General features: G+C 40.6%; 1 protein-coding gene across 4 annotated transcripts in view; it reads right to left on the reverse strand.

Moving 5' to 3' along the window:
* Nucleotides 1-22396, reverse strand: part of SPAG16 (sperm associated antigen 16) — a 204617-nt gene extending 182221 nt beyond the window's left edge. For 3 of the 4 annotated variants that reach the window (XM_066346111.1, XM_066346110.1, XM_066346109.1), the window contains exons 1-4: nucleotides 22193-22396; nucleotides 17060-17106; nucleotides 15568-15663; nucleotides 6724-6842 (exon numbers count right to left, since the gene is read on the reverse strand). In XM_066346111.1, the coding sequence (XP_066202208.1) occupies nucleotides 6724-6842; nucleotides 15568-15663; nucleotides 17060-17106; nucleotides 22193-22361 (431 nt within the window). In that variant the 5' untranslated portion in view covers nucleotides 22362-22396. Of the gene's footprint in view, nucleotides 1-6723; nucleotides 6843-12080; nucleotides 12209-15567; nucleotides 15664-17059; nucleotides 17107-22192 lie in introns of those variants that run through there. The other variant, XM_066346112.1, reaches the window with a different exon arrangement.
* Nucleotides 22397-22658: the final 262 nt, after the last annotated feature.

Below are 22658 nucleotides of genomic sequence, written 5' to 3' on the forward strand. Positions count from 1 at the left end.
AATAAGTACAATTATATAGAAATAGAGTAAATATATATATTTCGTGGAGAAAGTACATAGGCTTCATAAGATTTGCATATTTACTAAAGAGTTTAAGACCCACTGCCATAAATGATGACTAATGATAAAATTTCTGTGAACATACAAATGGTGTAATAGAGTAAGCATTATTTTTCCTTCATGATGGCACTTAAGGCATAGGATATTAAAAACAATAAAACAGTCATATAGATAATAAGCATCATATGATAGTCTTTCCTCTGTGTTTACAGAGAGACTTAGGAAACTATTTCACCAGCAAAGACAAAATTCCCTTAACTGCTGCCCAAACTGAGGATGTTGGAACCCCCAGCACCATCATGACTATCACTGTAGAAGCAGAGAGTCCTTCACAAGAAAGAATATGTATGGTCGAACAAGTTTGGTACTGGAATCCCAATATGAAAAACAGGTACAAATTTGGACTCTAAATCAAACTATTCCTTCTTAAATTTTTTAGGTCTCTAGTCAAGCTCATTTTATTGACATTATTTTCCAAGATTCCCTTGTATAATCTTACAATTCAGTGTGGTGGATAGGAAAGGAGTTGACACTCACTAAGGCAGATTTCATAACCTCTCTAAGCCCAGTTCCTCATCCTTATAATGGAGATATGGTAGTGGCTTCCTGCTGTATAGAGTTGTTGGGAGAAGAAAGTGAGATAAAGCATGAAAACAGGAGACTATTATGCTAAGTGAAATAAGACAGGCAGAGAAAGACAAGTATCATATGATCTCACTTACATGTGGAATCTAAGGAACAAAGTGAACTGAGGAATGAAATAGAGGCAGAGAGGGGATCACAGGGACCAGAGGGACAGCAGTCAGAGCGAAGGGGGATGAAGGGATGAGATCAGAGAAGGTAAAGGGATTCATGAAATTATATATACATAACACCACAGAGATAAAGATAACAGGACAGCAAATCCCAGAGTGAAGGGGGGAGGGAGTTAGGGGAAGGGGGGCAAGTGGGATGTAAATAGGGACACAGGGTGGAGGGTGAGGGTGTTATATTCAGTGGGACACTTGAATCCATATTAATACAATAAATTAAAATTAATTAAAAAAAGAAATTATATACAGGGGGGAAAAACCATGAAAACATACTGAACTAAGAAAAATAATACAAATTACAAACCTAAGCAATAAACCTTATGCTTCATCTTCTTAAATATTTTTAAATTTTTCATATTTAATAAACACTTTAGTGGAATAACCCATTGCATGGCCTTGGATGGGAACACAGCCAACAAGAAAAGAATGTTTTGCCAAGAGAATTGTTTTGTGACTTGAAGGCGGGTCACTGAAACAGGTCTATGTGACTGAAGGCAGTTGCTGGGCTTTTCTCAGTAAAACATTCTCATAAGATTTCTGTACTTTCCAAGGTTATCCCTTAAGATAAGGAGAGGAATGTTGTAGGATCCCTAGAAGCAATAGCAATTAATGCCTTCTGATACTATGTTGTTACTAAGCTATCTTGCAGGTGCACTCCATGTATCTTTAAGTAAAAGTTACACTTGATGTTATGCCAATTTCTCAGTAAACAAGCTTTTTGAAGTCTTGTGAATAAAATTAGGACACAGCATGAACTCGAGGCCATTTGCCTGAGCGAGCGGTGGTCCTTTGCTAGTCCTTGATGATTTCGTCTGCTCATCTCTCTCTCTGCGCCCTCGACTCACAACAACAGAACACTATATTACTTTTGGTTAAAAATTTTATGTTAAATATTCACTTATAAGCCTGCCTCCTTGAAAACATAGTACATAAATAAATCTCTACACATAGATTTACAGAGCTCAAATTTAAAACAATATAGCACAGTAAAATTTAGCATGATAGATTAGTCACAACATTCCTGAATTTAACTTAATCCTGGTTGCGGGAAATAATTTTTGACACATAACCAGAAGTAAAGTCCTAATCAATCAGTGGAAACGCCAGGGAACAAACACTAGCTGTGTAGTACTCAGAGAGGCAGTAATGCACACACAGCACCACACACACTTCCCGAGCAGACTGGGCCACGTGAGGGATTGTTCAAGTGTAATTTTAGTTCTACAGTCAGGATTTCAATCTAACCATTCCAGACAGTTTCAACTACGCTGCCCACAGTTGAGTAATTATATATTATGCCAAATTTTATTAGCTAAAAACTGGAATATTTACCTTTTTTTGGATATTACAGGAATATACTACCACATAATTTATCATTTCTTCTATAATGATGAAAAATTAAATTACCAATAAAATATCATAAATAATTTTACTGCCACCTGTGATGACATTTTTATTATAACCGAACCTTCAGCAGGAGCCAAACTGGAAATAACCAAGGATTAAATAGAAAGTAAGAGAGTAATAAAAAAAGAAAAAGACTTTGTTTTCAAAACATTTGGCTGTAAATATTGTAGAAGAGTTAGAGAGAATGGGAGGTGTAATAAGAGGAGAGGGCAAAGAGGAGCAAGAATGTGCGTTTCAGGTGAGCGAGCTGACTGTGCGAACAGCCAGCAGACGGCCCAGTGGAGTGAAGAGCTGGGTGACATGCTCCCAGGTAAGGGTGCTTAAAGCACACTACCATATCTGTCCATTCCAACCCCCTCTTTAATTCTGCTTCCAGGAAATGGTCATTGTTCACAGAGTGCTTCTAACATGGATATGAAAATCTCATTATTTATTTATTTATTTATTTACTTTTGAGAGGGAGAGAGAGAGAGAGGAGAGAGAGAAAGGAACAGACAGACATAAGTGAGACAGGAAGGAAGAGAGATGAGAAGCATCAACTCATAGTTGTGGCACTTTGGTTGTTCACTGATCATTTTCTCATATGTGCCTTGACCAAGGGGCTCCAGCTGAGCCAGTGACCCCTTGCTCAAGCCAGCGATCTTGGGTTCAAGCCAGCAACCTTGGGCTTTAAGTCAGGAAGCTCTGGGCTCAAGCCAGTGACCATGGGGTCATGTCTATGATCCTGTGCTCAAGCCGGCGACCTTGGGTTTCGAACCTGGGTCTTCAGCACCCCAGGCCAACGCTCTACCCACTGCAGCACTGCCTGGTCAGGCCAAAAATATCATTCTTTAAACTCATAGTGCAGACTTTTGTAGTTCACAGAAAAAATTCCTACTGCATTGACATACATATGTGAATATATATATACATATACACACACTCATATTACTTATAAACAGACATAAACTTATAAAATTTTGTTTTGTAAACAATCAGAAAGGAAAAATAAGAAAGCTTTTCAGGCCATATTGTCTCTGATGTGACTAGTTAACTCTGATGTTATAGCATCAAAGTACCCATAGACACAACTAAAAAAAAGGTCATGTCTCACTTCCAAAAAAAATTTACTTACAAAATCAAAAGGCAGGCTAGAATTAGCTCAAGGGTCATAGTTTGTTGTCCCCAAATTTAAAGGATTTACCTGAATTGCTGTTTGAGGATTGAAAGGACACAAGTCAAATATGAGTACCCAGGTATTTTGGTTTTGAGTTTTATTGTTTGTTTTACAAACTAATAATGGAAAAACCCTGTTTTGTCTTTGTATGATTTAAAAATTCCTAGCAAGTGATAAGTGCTCTTCTACATAATAAAATTAATAAAACTACTATACTTAATATGCCTAATATCCTAGTATGCAGAACACGTAAAGGTTTCTGATCAAAATCAAAAAGGTATCATGTGAAGTAAAATTAACCAATATTGTGTAATCTCAGTACAAACAATTTGCAGTCTCATTACAAACTGGCCGCCAGAAATAAGGATAAAATTATATGTACCACAACATTACTAAACCCATATAATAAGATATTTTATACAAATTTTACTCTGTGATTGTAATATTATGCTAAATTTTAAAGGGTTCTAAACTTCCTAAAACAATTGTACCTTCCTGAAATTTCATCTCAATTCACATTGATAAATGTAAAGGATAACATGACAAGCATCTAATTGTTACATGCATGTCGGTCAAATAAATTTGTAAATATGATATATATGTTTGCTCGCTTATAGTTTGCATTTGGTGTTGGAGACAGGCTGTAAGCCAGCAAAGTCATTATAGCCTAAGGCTTAGTTTTAAGACTAAGTCTTTCCCACCCTTTTAATACTAAGATCTTTTCAAAAGTAAGCTTTTCCCTGCACCCTTGACTGTTGCATGATGTGGGGTGGTGCACTCTTAGGAGAAATCCCATTTATGCCTCAGATAAGTGGTATTGTATCAGAGACTTCCTTATTTGTATATTGGCTTAAAGGTTTTGATTTCTACACTATAAAATGGGGCAGTCTGGGGCTCTCTCAATGGGTTCCTGAAATTAGCATTGCAGAGGAGAAGCAGCCAAGATGGCGGAGTGCTGAAGCAGAACCCAGTTTGTGCAGAGTTTGTGCACAGAGAAGGAGATGGGGAACAGAGGTGAATAAGGCTGGTGAAGTAGAAACCTTTGATTCTAGGAACACTTGGGTGAGTCAGTGGCTTTGGGAGCCCTGAATGCAAAGGGAAGTGTTATCTCACTGTGTGTTTACTTGCCTGCCAGTGCGAGGTTAGATTAAAAAGTAATGGCCCACCAGTTCTTTGCTCGTTGTTTCATTACTATCTGTTCGAATCAAAGGAGAACCTGCACGGGCCAGGCGGCTGGGATGGTGGCTGTGGCTACTGGCTTTACAGTGCATATACTTGGTTCCTTACTTTTTCAAGGCGATCATTTCACACTTTATAATGACCAAATGTGTAAGCACTACATGTCCTAATATGAATTCTCAGAAGAAGGTAACTGAACCACATTAATCTTTCATTTCATTAGTACCACAAATTAATCATCTATCTAAAATAAATTTCTAGTACATACATTTGTAATTATTTTTAGGGACACTTTTATAAAAACCATTCATAATATTTCCAGATTTAATAGGAAGAGTATTTTTCTACCATCAAATTTGCTCTTTTCCCTAAACTATATTAATAAAAAATGGTTCTCTTCATAAAATGTACTAATATTAGCTACACAATTTAAAATAGTAAGACTGATTTCTTCTGTATGTATGATCTACATAGGTGAGAACTGAAAAACAGAAAATAAAAATTAGACCATAGTTGGATTAGTAGAAATCACAAATTGCCCCTATAGTTAAATTGAAGATTATCCAAAAAGCATTATAAACATCTTTATATAGCACAACATTCCCTCTTGTTATAATATGTTATGGCTTTTAAAGAGCAAACATATTTTCATACCTGGTGTAAAGCCAGTAGCCAAGGCCATCACAGCCGCCTGGCCCATGCAGGTTTGCGTTAGATTCAGACAGATGGTAATGAAACAATGGACCCAAGAACTGGTGGGCCATTATATTTAATCCTAGCTCGCACCCGGCGGGCAAGTAAAAACACACACTGAGCTCCAAAACTCACTCATTCAATGCTCACAAAGCTACTGACTTATCCGAGTTTCCTAGAATCAAAGGTTTCTACCTCACCAGCCTTATTTACCTCTGTTCCCCATCTCCTTCGCTCTCACAAACTGGCTTTTCCTTCAGCACTCTGTCATCTTGGCTGCTTTTCCTCTGCAATGCTAATTTCAGGAACCAAGAGAGTGACCCCCGGTCTGTCCCCATTTTATAGTGTAGAAATCGAAACCTTTAAGCCAGTACACAAATGAGGAAGTCTCTGATACAAAGTCACTTATCTAAGGCATAAATGGGATTTCTCATAAGAGTGCACCACCCCACATCATGTCAAGGGTGTGGGGAAAAGCTTAGTGTTGAGAAGATTTTAGAATTAAAAGGGTGGGAAAGACTTAGTCTTAAAACTTAGGCTATAAGGACTCTGCCTGCTTACAGCCTGTCCCCCACACCCAATGCAAACTATAAGCGATCAAACATATACAGCATATTTGCAAACTTATTTGACCCACACTGGGATTTTTAATAACATTTCATTAAAGAGCTCTAGGCCTCTGAAACATGCCTGGTGGCATTACTGCTGCAGCAAAGGAATAAGATAGCATCCCTGCTGACATCTGCAGTCAGTAAGTTATTAAAGTTTTCAATTAACAAGAACTCTTGTCTTTAGGCATCATTTCAAAATGTTCCCACTTACTTCTAAATGGAGAAAAATTTACAGAAAAACAATCAATTATTTGTGTCCATAGAAAAAGGCAGGCCCTTACATTATAAGTAAAACAAGCAAAGTAGTATTGTTACTAGGATTTCTTAATGCAGGAAATAATACCCTTATACAGAAGATAATAAGAAAAGTATTTCATAAAATAGCTTTGAATTTATTATATAACTCTAGGAGATATTCCAATTTCTTGATTTTTGAAAACCACCTAATTTTGCATATTTCAGAAAGATGTTAATATAAATTTATTTGAAACTAATAACCTGATTATATGCATTTATATATCTGTGAGGGTGTGTTTTGGTGGGTGTCTTAGGGTGTGTGTGTGTGTGTATGTGTGTGTGTGGGTGTGTGTGTGTGTGTGTTGTGGCTTCAGTAATGGGGATGGAGAAGATTTCAATCCATTTTACCCATTTTGCATAAACTGAGTGTTTCAGTCTTTTAACAGGGTTAAATAAACCCCAAGATGTTAAACATTGTTAGCATTTCTAGAGAACGATTTGTCTACATAACGTTTACCATTCCAACTGAAAGCAGTCCAGAGTTCTAGTCATCTACATAACTGTTTACCATTCCGACTGAAAGCAGTCCAGAGTTCTAGTCATCCCCATTCTGATCAGGAAATTGCAGAGAAAGTCTTCTATTGCTTCAGGTCCCACGGGCTTTGAAGGAAGGACTATTTTCTGCTCCTGAAACAGAAATGTGGAATTAATTATTTTGAAAATGTCAAACCTCTGATTAACGGCATTGATTCATTCACTCATTCACTGATTTGTTCATTTTTCCAACTATTTTTGTTGAGATGGATGATAATTAAGGATAATCACTAGGGATAAAGCAATGATAAAAACAGATAAGTCTTGGTCCTCATAGCTAATAACCAAGTGGACAGAGACAGAAAATGAATAAACACTTGAGAGAGAGAGAGAGAAAAGAGAGAGAGAGAGAGAGAGAGAGAGAGAGAGAGAACATAAATGGGCAGACAGGGAGAGAGAGAAAGAGAAAATCATTCACTCATTGTTCGATTGCTTCTCATATGTGCCCTGACCAGGGCTCAAACCAGCAACCTCAGGGTTGGTCCCACACCAGCACGAGAGGACACTCTCTCCACTGCACCACCTGCCAAGCCTGAAATCACTTTATAAATCATAGCATGGAAGGTGGTACTAAGTATCACTAAAAAAAGCAGAGAATTAAAATGAGGGAGAACCACATGTAGGGCAAAAATGTGTGTGGAATGGAGCTGCTATGTCTGTAGTATGGTAAGGTACCAAAGAATTGCAAAAATTAATATTAATATTTTAGGAGGAAAAGTCAGGCTTCTTGCCCCATCCTTTCTTTAGAGAATGGAGGGAGAAAAATGCACAAGTTTTCTGGTTTGCAAGGATGACTGGGTCATTTAGTTCAACTATAGTTCTCTGAAAGAATAAAGGTTATCTGAAGAACTTCCTTTCCCTTTCAATAAGAGACAACATTTTCGGCCTTGGCCAGTTGGCTCAGTGGTAGAGCGTCGGCCTGGCGTGCAGGAGTCCCGGGTTCGATTCCCGGCCAGGGCACATAGGAGAAGCGCCCATTTGCTTCTCCACCCCTCCCCCTCTCTTTCCTCTCTGTCTCTCTCTTCCCCTCCCACAGCCAAGGTTCAATTGGAGCAAAGTTGGCCCGGGCACTGGGGATGGCTCTATGGCCTCTGCCTCAGGTGCTTGAATGGCTCTAGTTGCAACAGAGCGACGCCCCAGATGGGCAGAGCATCGCCCCATGGTGGGCTTGCCGGGTGGATCCCGGTCGGGCGCATGTGGGAGTCCATCTGCCTCCCCATTTCCAACTTCAGAAAAATACAAAAAAAAAAAAAAAAGAGAGACAACATTTTCATATCCTACACTAATTTTAACTCTTCCTCCCTTTCTGGAATCCTGAGAGTAACATATACCTCTAGACAAAGGAATGGGAGATAGACACTAAAAGATTTGTGAATGTCTTTGATATGTAAAGCGACATCACTATTGTGTTACCTTGTAAGTTTTAATATGTAGGAATATTTATAGAATCTATAGACAAATGTTATAAGCTTGTTAATGATTGATTATTGTGTCATGTTCCCCTTCCTTTTCCCCCCAATCTGTATGTGATCAAGTCTATATAATGAGCTGCAGGGCTATTTTGCACACGCATGATTTGGGTCAGCTATACCCCGTGTAAGTCATATACAGCCGGCTTAATCAATAAATCTCCTCCTAAAAATTCTTCTGTATCCTGCCTTGGAGTCTCTAAGTAAACTCTCAGAATGTTATTTTACAACAGTAGCCTGAGGAAAGAAGATTTCATTGATAAAGTAACATCAGATTGTAAATCTAGAGAAGAGTTTCCAAATATAGCATTAACAAGTACAAAGGCCCGGAGGCAAGAGTGTGATTGGATTGTCCAAAAAAAAAGTAAGGTCAGCTTGCCCTTGCAATATCACAAAATACTTTTATTAATTTATTTTTTTTCTGAAGTTGGAGGCAGTCAGACAGACTCCCGCATGCGCCCGGCTGGGATCCACCTGGCATGCCCACCAGGGGGTGATGCTCTGCCATCTGGGGCATCGCTCTGTTGCAACCAGAACCTTTCTAGCACCTGAGGCAGAGGCCATGGAGCCATCCTCAGTGCCCGGGCCAACTTTGCTCCAATGGAGCCTTGGCTGCGGGAGGGGAAGAGAGAGACAGAGAGGAAGGAGAGGGGGAAGGGTGGAGAAGCAGATGAGCGCTTCTCCTATGTGCCCTGGCCGGGAATCGAACCCAGGACTCCTGCACGCCAAGCCAATGCTCTACCACTGAGCCAACCGGCCAGGGACAAAATACTTTTAAAAAAGAAGAAATGTATGGACCTAAGAGATTTTAATTACCATTATAAAAAGAAATACTATATAATAATTTTAGTGCCTTGATTTTTAGGAACATTATGGGATAAATGATGTGTGTTGGTCAAATAAGTTTGTAAATATGATATATATGTTTGCTCGCTTATAGTTTGCATTGGGTGTGGGGACAGGTTGTAAGCAGGCAGGGTGCTTATAGCCTAAGGCTTAGTTTTAAAACTAAGCTTTTCCCCACACTCTCGACTGATTGCATAATGTGGGGTGGTGCACTTTCATGAGGAATCTCATTATGCCTCAGATAAGTGACTTTGTATCAGAGACTTCTTTATTTGTATATTGAATTAAAGGTTTTGTTTTCTACACTATAAAGTGGGGCAGACCAGGAGCTTGCTCTCTTGGTTCCTGAGATTAGCATTAGAGAGGAGAGCAGAGAAAGACCATGTGGAGGAGAGGAGAGGCAGTCAAGATGGCGGAGTGCTGAAGTAGAAGCCAGTTTGTGTAGGGTTTGTGCAGAGAGAAGGAGATGGGGAACAGAGGTGAATAAGGCTGGCGAGTTAGAAACCTTTGATTCTACGAAACTTGGATAAGTCAGTAGCTTTGTGAGCACTGAATGAGTGGGTTTTGGAGCCCAGTGTGTGTTTTTACTTGTCTGCCAGGTGCAAGCTAGGATTAAAGGTAATGGCTCACCAGTTATTGGCTCCGTTGTTTCATTATCGTCTATCCGAATCAAACCTGAACTTGCATGGGCCAGGAGGCTGTGATGGTGGCCGTGGCTACTGGCTTTACAATGTGTAATGGAGAAGGTTTGCACTATTATTTCATAATGGAAGTTGCCTGACCAGGCAGTGGTGCAGTGGATAGAGCATCAGCCTGGGATGCTGTGGACCCAGGTTGGAAGCCCCAAGGTCGCTGGCTTGAGCAATGGCTCTTCCAGTTTGAGTGTGAAGTCACCAGCTTGATCGTGAGATCATAAGACATGACCCCATGGCAACTGGTTTGAGCCTAAAGGATGCTGCCTTAAAGCCCAAGGTCTCTGGCTTGAGCCCAAGGTCACTGACTTGAGCAAGGGGTCACTGGCTTGATGGAGCCCCCAGGTCAAGGCACATATGAGAAAGCAATCATTGAACAACTAAGGTGCTGCAATGAAGAATTGATGTTTCTCATCTCTCTCCCTTCCCATCTGTCTATCCCTATCTGTCCCTCTCTGTATCTCTGTCTCTGTCTTCTCGCTAAAGAAAAAAATAACAATTCTGTCAAGGCCCTGGCTGGTAGCTCAGTAGATAGAGTGTCTACCCATCATAGTGACGTCCCGGGTTCAATTTCAAGTCAGGGCACACAAGATAAGTGACCATTTACCACCCTCTTCTCTCTCCTTTTTCTCCCTCTTCCCCTCCTGCAGCCAGTGGCTCACCTAGTTCTAGCATGGCCCTGAGTGCTGAAGATAGCTGGGTTGGTCTAAGCACATCAGCCTTAGGTGCTAAACATAGCTGGGTACTTGAGCATCGTCCCCAGATGCTCAAGGGGTTGCTGGGTGGATCCCAGTTGGGGCTCATGCAGGAGTCTGCCTCACTATCTCCCCTCCTCTGATCTTAAAAATAAAAAAATAATAATAAAAATTCTAACAATTAGAGGAGGAGTCAACTAACAGTTCTTGTAAATAAAGTTAATTAAGACAAAGACACCCCCATTTGTTTACATATTCTCTATGGTTGCTGCTGTTCTGCATGAAAGAGGTGAGTAGTTGCAACAGAGACCTACTTTATGGCCCTCAAAACCTAAAATAACCTGACCAGGCGGTGGCGCAGTGGATAGAGCGTCGGACTGGGATGTGGAAGGACCCAGGTTCGAGACCCTGAGATCGCCAGCTTGAGCGCGGGCTCATCCGGCTTGGACCCAAGGTCTCTGCCTCAAGCAAGGGGTTACTCAGTCTGCTGAAGGTCCACAGTCAAGGCACATATGAGAAAGTAATCAATGAACAACTAAGGTGTCACAACGCGCAACAACGAAAAACTAATGATTGATGCTTCTCATCTCTCCGTTTCTGTCTGTCTGTCCCTGTCTATCCTTCTCTCTGACTCTCTGTCTCTTTAAAAAAAAAAAATGACCTAAAATATTTATTATATGATCCTTCACAGAATAAGTTTGCAAGCACCCAAACTAGAAAAATAGTGATATTTCAGCAAGTGAAATGTGAAATTAAGACAGCCGTAAAAACTACTTATATAACATAAGTCAGAGTACAAAATAAATGAAATAATGGGCAGATTCTTTTAAAATATCAACAGCATCATTGTCTCCAGATTGTATTTGTTTCCTTCTCACTGACAAGAATTTGTTAATCTACCTTTGGATAGACTAATGTGGCTTCACACACAGAGACTCAGCCACGGACCTTTCCTTCCTGTCTCTCCTCCCCGCACTGGTGGTGGTGACGGCCCAGGTTACACAGAGCACACAGACCGGCTCCACAGAAACACACGAGGAAAAGGACTCAGTGCTGCCCTGAGAAGCTCTCTTCAAAAGCACTTTGTGTGATTTGACGCCGGCTGTCATTACTTGTAAGTGCTCTAGCATTCAAAATAGGGTCGGATGGAGCAGATGGGGTTACAGAAAATTCCTGGAATGAGTAAGGTTTGAAAATAGCTTTTTAAAAACTTCAGCAGGATAATTTAAAATCCTCTTCCTAATATTATTTTTAAAAGATACTATACAGCAATGTTGATGACATTCAGGACTCTATATAAAAACATCATGAGAGATGCCAACTTAGCAGAAAGCAGCGTGCTTGCCTTCAAGTCTCTGCACTGCAGCGGAAGGTCATATATAATTATAAGATGGAGGCATATTTAACACACCTGGAGGCAGACATTCATTATACAATGATAAATACTGCCTGGGGATGCTTACACAGTAATAAATGTTTATATAAATTTTATATAACTGTATAAATATTTATATAATAGTAAATAATGCCTTGGTCAATAAATGTGAACATGATATTTTATAGGATTAGATGGATGATAGTTGAAGGAATCTGAAACATGGGAGGAGAAAACAGATAGAATGAACCTACCTTAGCTTCTTAAGATGCCTGTGGCCCTGCTTGTGTGCATGCTGCTATGTGTGGTTGCAAAATACCTGGTAGGCACCTGCCCTCTTTTTTTTTTTTATGTGCCACATCTTTATCTAGTCTTCTATTTTTTTTTTTTAAAGTGATTAAAGCCTTTAAGCAAACTCTTGGCCAATACAGCAAGAATCCATAAAAGAGTAGTGTCCTTAACATGTTCACCAAGTCCAAGTTGGCCCCAACACCATTCCAAATCCCTGAAAAATGCAACCCAACCCCAGTTCAGTCTGTTAGGAGCTGTCACAAGGAGCAGGAGTCCAGGAAAAGTCCACATCCAGGAAAAGTTTGCATGGCACTGGAATTGTTGTCATAATTCTATACTTTGCAGCTCATGTCCAAGTCCCAATGACCCTGCTTCTAGCTGGTAATGATTCAGGTAGACTGGAAAAGCCATCTTGCAGCATGTGTGGATATGGAGCTTCTGTTCTCCTTTGCCTGGAGAGATGAGACCAGGTTGCTTTTCCCTGGAGCTCTGTGACTGTGGCGTGGTAAAGAGAACCTTGGGATACACTAAATTCCTGCCACGCGAGTCTCTCACGGCTGCCGTTCGCTCCGGGGAGCTGGGCAGCCCTCTCCGCATTTCCGCTTTTCCTACCAGTCTCGGTGTGGCTTCTTCAGTGTGCCTTGGTTGAAGAGTCCTCTTAGTTTAGTCCAATGTTGGTTTTTCCAGATGATAGTTCTTAAAATTAGTTTGTAATCCACTTTGGTTCTGAAAGGTAGATGTTGGTACATCCGCCTACTCCAGCACCATCTTGTCTTCTCACCTGCCCTCTTAAATAAATGTTTTCTTTCTCTCTCTTCCTAAATGGACCTGATACACATACTAAAAATTCCCTATAATCTTCCACTGTACTTTTATCTCAATTATAATCTCAGTTATACATCTAATTTAATGATGATGTTAATAAAGTACCCAGAATAAGCGCCAAAAAAGGAAGCACTCTACTACCTAGTAAAATATGCCTCACTTTGAAGATTGCTGAGTTATAAAAATATATTCCACCCACATGTGACCCAGAAATCTGCTGGTGGCAGAGGTAGTTTAGTTTCTCTGAGAGTCATAAACTGTTAGAGTGATGAGTGCAACAACAGAGAGCTGCTCAGTGAGAGAGAAAGGAGAGAAGCTCCTCGCTCGCCCTGAGGAGGTGAATAGAGGCTTTGTTAAGACACTCAGGTTGGAGTTAATAAAATAAGAGGAAGTTCAGTCGATGAAAGGGGATGAAAAGGAACTCAAGGAAAAAAAGGAAAAAAACATCAGAAGCAAAGGCAGGAGTGAGTCTTAAGTCCATTCAAACCCAAGGTCTTCCAGAGAAAGGGCCAAGGAGAAGATTGGAAAGCTTGACAGGAAGCATGTCACAGAGACAAAGGCAGAGAGGGAGAGCGACACTGGAGATTTAAGCAAAGGGGAGAGAAATTCACTTTTCCAATAATCACTTTAAATATAACAAAATTATATTTTATTTCAGGGTTCCAAACCATTGTGTCCATTAAGGAAGCTGATACTGTAAGACATACACAATTTAAAGTTTATGAAATAACACATGCCATCAATCCTCACATTTTCCATTTATATACTCGCATATAAAGAAAACATAAGAATGTATTTAAATGTCAACTATTCAATAAAGTTTTATCAATTGATTTAACAAAAAGACTATTTCCAACTTCCAATTAGTTCACCTACTTCAATTTTTAACTATTTTTCAACTATACTGCTCACAAAAATTAGGGGATATTTTATCGCTTCATATGTGTTTTTGTGAGCCGTATACTTTAACTATATTTAACTTCCCTAACATAATGACCTTGCACTTGCAATCTAAAATTTTTAACATCTTCTTTGAATAGGGACTACTGCATCATCTAAAATAGAAAAAAATATATCTTATTTATAAACTGATGTAATAAGAACATAACAAAAGGAAGTTGGTTTCATAAGCAACAAATATTCTTTGAAACAGAAAGCCCCTGGCAGAACTCAAAGCTAGTATTTGAAGAGGAAACACTACAGAAATAAAAAAACAATTTAAAAATATATAACTGATGTGCTTATCATAAAATGAACCCTAGTTTAATTTTAAAAGCTGTGGGGCAATTTTTGTGTATTTTATGCATGGCATTGTTCCTCCAAAGAACCCAGAAAAGAGGTACTGTCCACCGAACTTCACTGAGTCAACCAGCTACACGTATGCCAGAAATCTAGAAAGGTAACTCTTGCAAGACTATGATAAAAGAGAGCTTCTGAAAAACTGCTAAGAGAAGAATTACTGCTGTTTGGTTCAGTAAATATGACAGCTACTCCATTGTAGCTCTTCTTCCGTTGTCCTCCTTGGATTCAGCTTCAGATTTACAAACACATTGCAGCATGACACCAGAACAAAGAAGCAAATACAGTTTGGGTCAGATTTTCATTCAGTGATTCATTTATCCATTCACTTACTCAAATGCTATTCATTTAGGACCTCGTATGTACCAAGTGCTGTGTTAGCCATATCTACCTTACCAAGTACCAATACAAATGAATGGTACATAGTCAGTGGAGGGATTCAGCTGGTTTACACCGGTTCTACAAATCCGATATCTAATTTTTTTGTTGAGTTTGGTGAACCAGTTGTTAGAATGGCACTTGTAATCAGGGTGTTCTCTAAGGTGGATGCCTGGGCAGACTGACACAGGGCAGAATATGGACTGAATTCTATCATGTACTATTCTGCACTGAGGAAGTCAAAACTGTAACTAAATAAGAGTATCACAATTTCCTTCACACTTCTCAGTAGAAAAAAAGATTACACCATTTTAACAAGCATCCTTCTTAATTAGTGTTAGTATAAAACATTTAAAAATATTTTTGATATTATCATTAAATTATTCTCAACTTTTAAATAATTTCTCAATTTTACAGGAACGCCATCATTTTATATACTATTAATTGATGCTATTGTAATCAGAAAGCATCCTCCACCATACTCTTAGGAAAATTAGCTCATCAGCCTCACAAGAAAAATATAGCATATTAAGCATTCCCTGTGAAATACTTCCATGAAAAGAAAAGGACAGAGAATGCTTACAAAACAGAAGGTAGAATCCATATATAATATTAAATTCTGTAGATGAGTGTTGCAAATTCTTAGTATCGCTGGGTTAATCTCCAGTGATATTAAATAGGCAGAGTTCTAAGGGAAAGCCGTGTGTCACAAAGTCGTGCAAGAGTGACCACACTGTGAGAAATAACAACCAAGGAAGAGTGAATGGGGCAACTTACTTAAAGTGAAGGTTTGATTACAGAGAAATAGAAGTGAAAATGACATCACAGGTGACAGGGATGTGTTTTGTAAGTGAAATGAAGTACTTGAAATGTACACAACTTTCAAAAGTTCACATAAAAAGTTATCACTGCTAAACTACAGACTATGGTTTTGTTCAAAATTCTCACCAAAATTTGAGTATCTGTAACCTGTTCTTGGGCCATCTGCATTGCTTTTGTCAGATCTTCTTCCCCTTCTGGAATGCTAAAATTGTCATCTGGTATCTAAATCACCGAGAAAGAGAAAGAGAGGGTTAGGAAGGATATAAAAATACATTATTTCGGCCTGACCTGTGGTGGTGCAGTGGATAAAGCGTCGACCTGGAAATGCTGAGGTCGCCAGTTCGAAACCCTGGGCTTGCCTGGTCAAGGCACATATGGGAGTTGATGCTTCCAGCTCCTCCCCCCCTTCTCTCTTTCTGTGTCTCTCCTCTCTCTCTCTCTCTCTGTCTCTCCCTCTCCTCTCTAAAAAAATGAATAAATAAAAAAAAATTAAAAAAAAAAAAAAAAAAAAAAAAAAATACATTATTTCATTTCAGAACTGATTTTTCCTCATAAAACAAAGGAACAAAGAAATAGTATATTTTATGTAAGACACCATGTCACTTTGAAGATCTATGAAAAGTGAATAAATAATTAGCAGGAAGATTTCTGACTTTCTTTTAAACAATATCACTTCTAATACACTTGATACGAGCTTATGGGCAACTGCTTTTTTCTATAATGACAAATGTACAGACTAATAAATGGGCTGAAAAAAGTGTAAGGCCATCTAAATGCCATCATTCTCTCCTCATCCCAGATTTTCCTCTCCCATTATTTTTTCATAACTATTACTAGCAACTACAAATCTCTAGTTTATTTTTAAAATAAAATAAAAGTCACTGACTGAATGTTAAGCTCTAAGAAAAATGTAATCAAATTTAATTATAATATCAATCATTGTTAACACTATTGCATGCTTCTTATCTGATCAGTTTTAAGCCCTTCACAATTACTTAACTCATTCATTAATTTCATGCAGTATGTATCAATATTCTCTCTATTATACCAATAGTAACAAAAAGCCTGTGTTCTGTGTCTGCCTTGTGTCTTGCTTGCCCAGGCCAGACATTGCCAGGCTTGCACCCACACAGTTCCGTTGACAGCCTCTGCCTTCTAGGAGTGTCTCTATGCTCCAAGTCTCAGAAGTAAAATAGGTCCCACTGGAACAGTGACTTAAAGGGACGATGTGAGGCAGTAACCACATTCGACTGAAGTATGGTTGAGCTGGAAGGAAACATGGACCTGCACTCCAGCTAGGTAGCAGACATTTTGGAAACCCAGTCAAGAGAAGGCTGGATGACTGAGTATCTGTTAGAGGTGGCAGTCTGTACCACGGAACCACAGGCAGGTGATGAGGAGTTGACTTGGAAGGACACTTAACTGAAAAACCCAAAAAGACCAACCTAAATTTTTAAATAGAATTTTCACACTTCACACTTAACCAGCTAAGATTAGTTAAAATCAGTTGACAAACTAACTCCTCTTAAAGAATAAATTAAATAAATAATTAAATAGGTAAGTAGAATATTTCTCAAGAACAAACACATTTACACAATGTCAAAACTGAACAAATTACCTCTTCATATTCACATTCATCTTCAGATGCTTCAGCTATGGTGACCTCTAAACATCTTGTCAAGTGTATATATCTTAAAATACATGGAATACAATGTTTATATTTAAAATTAATTTGACCTTGGCCCTGGCCGGTTTGCTCAGTGGATAGAGCATCAGCCCGACATATGGACGTGCCTGATTTGATTTCCAGTTATAGCATGGGAGAAGCAACCATCTGCTTCTGTCTTCCCCCTCTCCCCCTTCTCTCTCCCTTCCCTTCCCACAGCCAGTGGCTCTACTGGTTCGAGTGTTGGCCTGAGCGCTGAGGATAGCTCCACTGGTCTGAGCATCAGCCTCAGGCACTGAGGATAGTTCAGCTGATTTGAGTTTTCCAATGATAATAAGAAATATACAACTTATGTACATAATGATTATTAATGATTTTACAAATATCTCCTCACTTATGTTACTTCACATTCTAGAGAAGTAACAACAGGAATTTTTTTTTAATGTGAAAGAAAACAATAAAATATTTTTAAATGACCAAAGTTCCATTTTAATGAAACTATCAGAGAACATTACACTACTGCAATGAAAGACTTCCTAGGATGTCACTTAAAACACAAGCACGCATTTTAAGGGGGTATCAGTTTACCATGATCAATGTTTTTCAGGGTCTGGACTCCGCAATTTGCATTTTCAGAAGCAGTTAACTTTGGAGCTGCCTCAACAGACCGCTTAACCTACTCAATCCTCAGAAACGGCTGTTCAGAGATTGCCGTTGGGGCCAGAGGACACCCTTTCAGGGCCTCAATCTAAGGAGCCATACTCTTAGTGTTAGAATGCCTAGAAAGATGATTTAAAGGTCAAAAGCTAGTTAGGGGAGCAGAGCATCAGCACAAAGGAGGGTCAACAACAAAAACTCTGTGGGCTCCACTTTCCTAGTCGTGTATTCCATGACTCTTTCTCAAACAAGGTCTTTCATTAGACAGGTATCAACAAAATCAATCAAGCATTAGCTTTCCTGTATAATTCATTCCAGCCAGCATCTTCCAGCTGGAATGGGCACTCCCAAATGTCTATGTCCACACACTGACAGGCAGCCAGTAGTTACCACTGCAACTGAAAATCTCACCCAAGTTGTAGATTTCTAATAAAGGATTCATTCACAAAGGACAGCCATCCTACTTGGCTCTTCACAGATCACTTAGTTAAAATCTAGCCTCATATTCCACAATGCTGCAAATACCTTTCTTAGGAAGAGTTTTCCAGATGATTTATGCACTCCATGACCAAATTTCGTAAAGCTCTCATGATGGCTAAATAAGATAAGAACCACATCACGTGTGTTTATATCTCATCTTTTGGAAGTTTAAAACACAAAAGCAATGATAGTATGAAGTTTTTCAGAAGAGAAACAGGTGGCACTATTACAGCTGGGAGGTTACAAGGGAGCAGTGTTGTCAGGGTAAGAAATGTTTTTCCTGAACACAGTCTCTAAACTGTTGTAAAGAATGTGGGGCCTTTAGTAATGAAGCCATTCCCCTCACCATGAATCCGGGCTATGTTTTTATGTTTCTAGCTTGAGCCATATTAGTGTTGTTTATGTTCTTTCTGTTAAAAAGAAAAAAAGTGATTTCCTGGAGAATTTCAGTCATCTTTCAAAGCCTTGCTCAATATTGATAGCCTGTTGTCTAGTGTTCATCTGCTAAGTCATAAATAAGGGATATCCAAAAGTCCAACACCAAATGCAGTAGATCAGAAATGATAAGGTGTGCATGCAAAGTAGAGAACATCCGATTTCTGATTCATTTGCATATTAAAACATATTTAACCACTGCAATAGCTCAACTAAATTACTTGATTGCTAAAGACTTTAAACCCAAGAATGTCTCACTTCAGCAACTATCATAATTGCTTTAAGAAACAATGTCGGGCCCTGGCTGGTTGGCTCAGCGGTAGAGCGTCGGCCTGGTGTGCAGGAGTCCCGGATTCGATTCCCGGCCGGGGCACACAGGAGAAGCGCCCATCTGCTTCTCCACCCCTCCCCCTCTCCTTCCTCTCTGTCTCTCTCTTCCCCTCCCGCAGCCGAGGCTCCATTGGAGCAAAGATGGCCCGGGGCGCTGGGGATAGCTCTGTGGCCTCTGCCTCAGGCGCTGGAATGGCTCTGGATGCAACAGAGCGACGCCCCAGAGGGGCAGAACATCGCCCCCTGGTGGGCATGCCAGGTGGATCCTGGTCGGGCGCATGCAGGAGTCTGTCTGATTGCCTCCCCGTTTCCAGCTTCGGAAAAATGAAAAAAAAAAAGAAAAAGAAAAGAAACAATGTCAAACATTATACAGTTAACTCTTAATTATGCATGTTAAGAGAGCTCAGGGATACAGGGATAATTGACATTCAGATGTAATTCTCAAAGTTCATCTTAACTAAGAGTTAAAGTCTCTCCTATGACTACACCTGTTACCTGAACGTTGCATTGAGTATAGGAAAATTGACTGGTTAAACTTTAGCTGAGTTATCCCCTGACTATTCTTTGGTTGAAACCCAAAATAGTAGTCAGTCAAGCAAAGAGAGAGGAAAGAAAAGTGAAGAGCCTAAGTAATTCACAAACTAGATCATAAAGTTCAGAAAAGTTGAAATTACTTATATTTGCAAATGTGATTATCAAGAGAAGTCTTCGTAAGACAGATTTTGTACAAAATTCTGTATGTTGGCATTTGTGACTCTCCTTGTCAATTAAGTAAACATGATTTTCATTGCTGAAAGTTGTGCCATTTATTTTATAAAAAATGGCCTGACCAGGTAGTGGCACAGTGGATAGAGCGTCGGACTGGGATGCGGAAGACCCAGGTTTGAGACCCCGAGGTCGCCAGCTTGAGCACAAGCTCATCTGGGTTGAGCAAAAAAATAAAGCTCACCAGCTCGGACCTAAAGTCGCTGAGCAAGGGGTCACTCAGTCTGCTGAAGGCCCATGGTCAAGGCACATATGAGAAAGCAATCAATGAACAACTAAGGTGTCGCAACGAGAAACTGATGATTGATGCTTCTCATCTCTCTCCGTTCCTATCTGTCTGTCCCTATCTATCCCTCTCTCTGACTCTCTCTGTCCTTGTAAAAAAATATATATATATTTGCGAAGACACCTCGTTGCGTTTCTCTCATCTTACCAACTGAATTGTATGTTATAGAAATCATTTTAATATTAACAAAAATATTAAGATGCCTGGTTAGCATTCACTAGCAAGGGCACTGGGTAACTTTAGACTTGATGTAGGTAGCTCTGAAAGAAATGTTGACTCATTTTTTTAATTAAAAAAGACTATTACAAAATAAAACCTTGGAAGAGCTATAAAAACAGAGTATAAAACCTCAAGACACAAAAGCACCCACATATTCCATTCAAATTGATTTTCAACTATTCAAACTTATATATATACCTGGAAAACCATGGTTGCCTCGAATAAAATACTACATATTTTCTTTGATCTTTTCAATTACTTTCTTCAAAGCGCCCTGGAGCGGGGATCTGTACTGAGCCCGAGTCAAGACACGTTAATCTGTTCGCCTAATCTCCCAGAACGAACCATTGCTGGGTCTCTGAAGTCTTGAGTTGGAACTGCAGTGACTTTAGTGGGAAATAAATAAATAAAGTAGATTTTGGAATTTCCTTGATATTGTTAAGAATAAACAGATAGCCTGACCAGGTGGTGGCTACAACAGGGGTCGGGAACCTTTTTGGCTGAGAAAGCCATGAACGCCACATATTTTAAAATGTAATTCTGTGAGAGCCATACAACAACCTGTGTAACGTTACGCATTATCCAATAAAAATCTGGTGTTATACCGGAGGACAGCTGTCAGTGGCTCCAGCCACCTGCAACCATGAACATGAGCGGTAGGAAATGAATGGATTGTAATACATGAGAATGTTTTATATTTTTAACATTTTTTTATTAAAGATTTGTCTGCGAGCCAGATGCAGCTATCAAAAGAGCCACATCTGGTTCCTGACCCCTGGGCTAGAGCATCTGACTGGGACACAGAGGACACAGATTCAAGTCCCCAAGGTCGCTGGCTTGAATGTGGGCTCAGTAGCTTGAGCATGGGATCATAGATATGACCCATGGTCACTGGCTTGAGCCTAAAGGTCACTGGCTTGAGCCCAAGGTTGCTGGCTTGAGGAAGTGGTCACTCACTCTGCTAGAGCCCCTGGTTAAATCACATATGAGAAAGCAATCAATGAACAACGAAGGTGCCGCGACAAAAAATTGATGCTTCTCATCTCCCTGTCTGTCCCTCTCTCTGTCTCTCTCTCTCTGTCACAAAAATAAAATAAAACAGACAACCATCCCCTTCCTACTGCTTAAAGAAATGAATAGATCTTTTTTTCTCCTGAACATTCATCTCATCTCTCCAGTACGTTTATTCTCTATGCCTAGAGGATGGAAGATCAAAAATTTTACCCAATACTGAACTTACTTATCCCCATATAGCTATTCAATCTTTCTATTGCCAATGATAATTGCTCATTTTCTGTTTTTTTTCCCAACACCTCTGACCCCTGTCAGCTTACCAGGATATCATTTAGTTGCTAAAGAAAAAAAAGAAGGGTAACTATTATTATTAAATGGCCAGAATTTAAACTATCCAGGAACTTGATGCTCACAAAACAAATTATTTAAGCACTGGACACGGGCTGGATATTCTAAGCTTCAGCTCCTGACTTTTTCCACTAATTCTGTTCCGACAGAACTGACAGTCTTCTGAAAGCTCGGGGGGAGGGGCTTATTTCGGAAAACCACTAAGCCAAAAGGAACGTTGGATCAATTTGAAGTGCCAGTTTCACACAAAACTTTTATTCAAAGTTTACTAAGTATGGAATCCTGAAGGTCTTCCAACGTTTCCTCCAACAGACTCGCGCATAGCAGTGACCGTGGGAAAGTTCAGCGGTAGCGTTAACAGGTTTCCATGGCAACGCCGCCACCTTGAGGTCCAGCGGCTTCTCCGCTGGCTCCGCGGCCACAAGGCTCAAAATGCACCCCCAGCGGGACGCCATCCAGTGGGACGCCCCCCAGTGGGACGCCCTGCGCTCCCCCCTAACACCAGTGACCGCGGCCCGCTGCTGGGGGCCGCGCCTACACGGGAAGGATACGCTCCAGGTAGTAGGTGCCGTCGGTGGCCACCGCGTCCGCGGCCTCCTCGGCTGTCAAGTGCATGCCCAGTGCTTCTTCCAAAGCCCGCAGGGGCGAGGCGGGCCTCCCTTGCTGAGCAGCCATCCCGGCGCTCTGGGTCGCCGTCCCTCGCCGGTCCACTGCGTCCATAGCAACCGCCGCTGCGGAGGTCCGGGCACACACAGTCCGGCTCGCTGAGTGGCCGGCCGTTGGCAGCGCGAGCGTCGGGGAGGGGGGACGCGCAGGCGCAGGCGCGCGAGCGTCGGGGAGGGGGGACGCGCAGGCGCGCGAGCGTCGGGGAGGGGGGGGGGGGACGCGCAGGCGCGCGAGCGTCGGGGAGGGGGGGGGGGGACGCGCAGGCGCGCGAGCGTCGGGGAGGGGGGGACGCGCAGGCGCGCGAGCCCGTCAGCGAGGGCGGAAGTCGCCCCGGCCGCTGCGGGGATCCGG

Source organism: Saccopteryx leptura, chromosome 7, assembly GCF_036850995.1.
Source record: "Saccopteryx leptura isolate mSacLep1 chromosome 7, mSacLep1_pri_phased_curated, whole genome shotgun sequence".
Taxonomy (NCBI): Eukaryota; Metazoa; Chordata; class Mammalia; order Chiroptera; family Emballonuridae; genus Saccopteryx; species Saccopteryx leptura.